The 1,638-nt window shown below is 36.7% G+C and overlaps 1 protein-coding gene across 1 annotated transcript in view; it reads right to left on the bottom strand.

Annotated features, from left to right (window-relative positions):
* PDCL2 (phosducin like 2) overlaps nucleotides 1-1,638 on the bottom strand; it is a 34,017-nt gene that overhangs the window by 3,601 nt on the left and 28,778 nt on the right. The window contains exon 5 of the mRNA XM_007450268.1: nucleotides 377-585. Coding sequence (XP_007450330.1) covers nucleotides 377-585 — 209 coding nt within the window. The remainder of the gene's footprint in view (nucleotides 1-376; nucleotides 586-1,638) is intronic.

The raw sequence follows: 1,638 nt of genomic DNA, 5'->3' as shown, positions 1-1,638 counted from the left end.
GGAAAGAGTATGAAACAAAGTATAAAGCGATAAATGAGTTAAGTGCATTTGGGGTAGTGGTTGAAGACCAGCCTGGCTGGAGCAGCAACTAGGAAGCACTGAGAAGTATAATTGTATAGATGGGCTGAAAGTTTCAAGCATATGATTCTGAATTTTTAACTTATTTGAAACAAGGAACCATTAAGGATTTAAGCAAATGCGTGTTATGATAATATTACTGTAGGAAAATTAATCTGGAGGCATCTAAGAAGAAAAAGAAGCAAGAGGAAATAAGAAATAAGAGGAAAAACCTTATGTTTTATGAAAATAAACTTTCATGATATATGTTAATTTATAGAAGTTTTTTTACAAATGAATTTAAAAGTAACATCATTACCTTCTAGCTTGAGATTTATCCCTCCACATTCTATAATTCCAATGAATTTGCCTTCTATCTGACCATTTTTATAAACAAAAATTGTTGGTAAACAATTGTCATGGTAGTGTTGAATACAGCTATTCACAATGGCTTTAACAAATTTAGTTTCAGGAAACTTTCTTGCTAGGAGACTAAGATGCTGGTTAACCAACGAACACATTGGGATGCTAAAAAGAGAAACAGTACATACAACGTTGTTAAAAAACAAGACTACTCATCTCAATCTAATAAAATAAGTGAAACATCTCCATGGCAAAAATATATCTTTAGATATTCTTTTAATATAAGAGCATATCAATTGCTATCTTCTATTTTTACCTTTAGTAAGGATGAACTATAGAGTTCTCTATGTTTAAAAAAATATATTTATTTATTTGCCTGCACTGGGTCTTAGTTGTGGCACGCAGGATCTTCGTTGCAGCATGAGGGATCTTTTAGTTGCGGCATGCAGCTTCTTTAGTTGCGTCTTGTGGGATATTTAGTTGCGTCTTGTGGGAGCTTTAGTTGCACCTTGTGGAATTTTTAGTTGCATCCTGTGGAATCTTTAGTTGCATATTGTGGGATCTAGTTCCCTGACCAGGGATTGAACCCGGGCCCCCTGCACTGGGAGCATGGAGCCTTAGCTACTGGACCACCAGGGAAGTCCCAAGTTCTCTCATTTTTATTACAAACACCGTTATAGCCTGGGAATGAAGCTTGCTACCACGGGAATTTGCTGCCTAACTGAAGCTAACCACATCTGACTTAGCATCAATTTAATAGAGCCAGTTCCTAGTTTATAGCACATGGCGGGGTGGGGGCAGTGGGGGGGAGGAGAAAGAAAGAAAAAAGAAAAGAAAAAAACAGGACATATCTAGGGACTCCTTAGCAGCTCTGAATTGAAACAAGGGGATCCCAACTCTTCATCAAGGGTTTATTTCCACATGAGATCATCACATCTGAAGTTATTTCAAGCTTCCTTGAATTCCTTTACTCTAATAAACTTCATCCATCCTTCTCTTTGACATGCCATATCCTGTTCCCCATCATCCAGAACTATTCTTCAACAGAAATTTAAAATTGATTGGAAATGTAACCAAAACCTACAATTCTTCCTGCTCTATCACTTAACTCTCATTACATTCACACTTTAATTAGTCCCTTTTCTCTCAGTCTCTCACTCACTCACAGATTTATCAAATGCTTTCAAAGCTAATCCTCTGCTTTATCCCACACTCTTT

Source organism: Lipotes vexillifer, unplaced genomic scaffold (genome assembly GCF_000442215.2).
Source record: "Lipotes vexillifer unplaced genomic scaffold, Lipotes_vexillifer_v1.1 scaffold1288, whole genome shotgun sequence".
NCBI lineage: Eukaryota > Metazoa > Chordata > Mammalia > Artiodactyla > Lipotidae > Lipotes > Lipotes vexillifer.
Note: the sequence above shows the minus strand (reverse complement) of the source record. Positions and strands in the feature narration are given on the sequence as shown.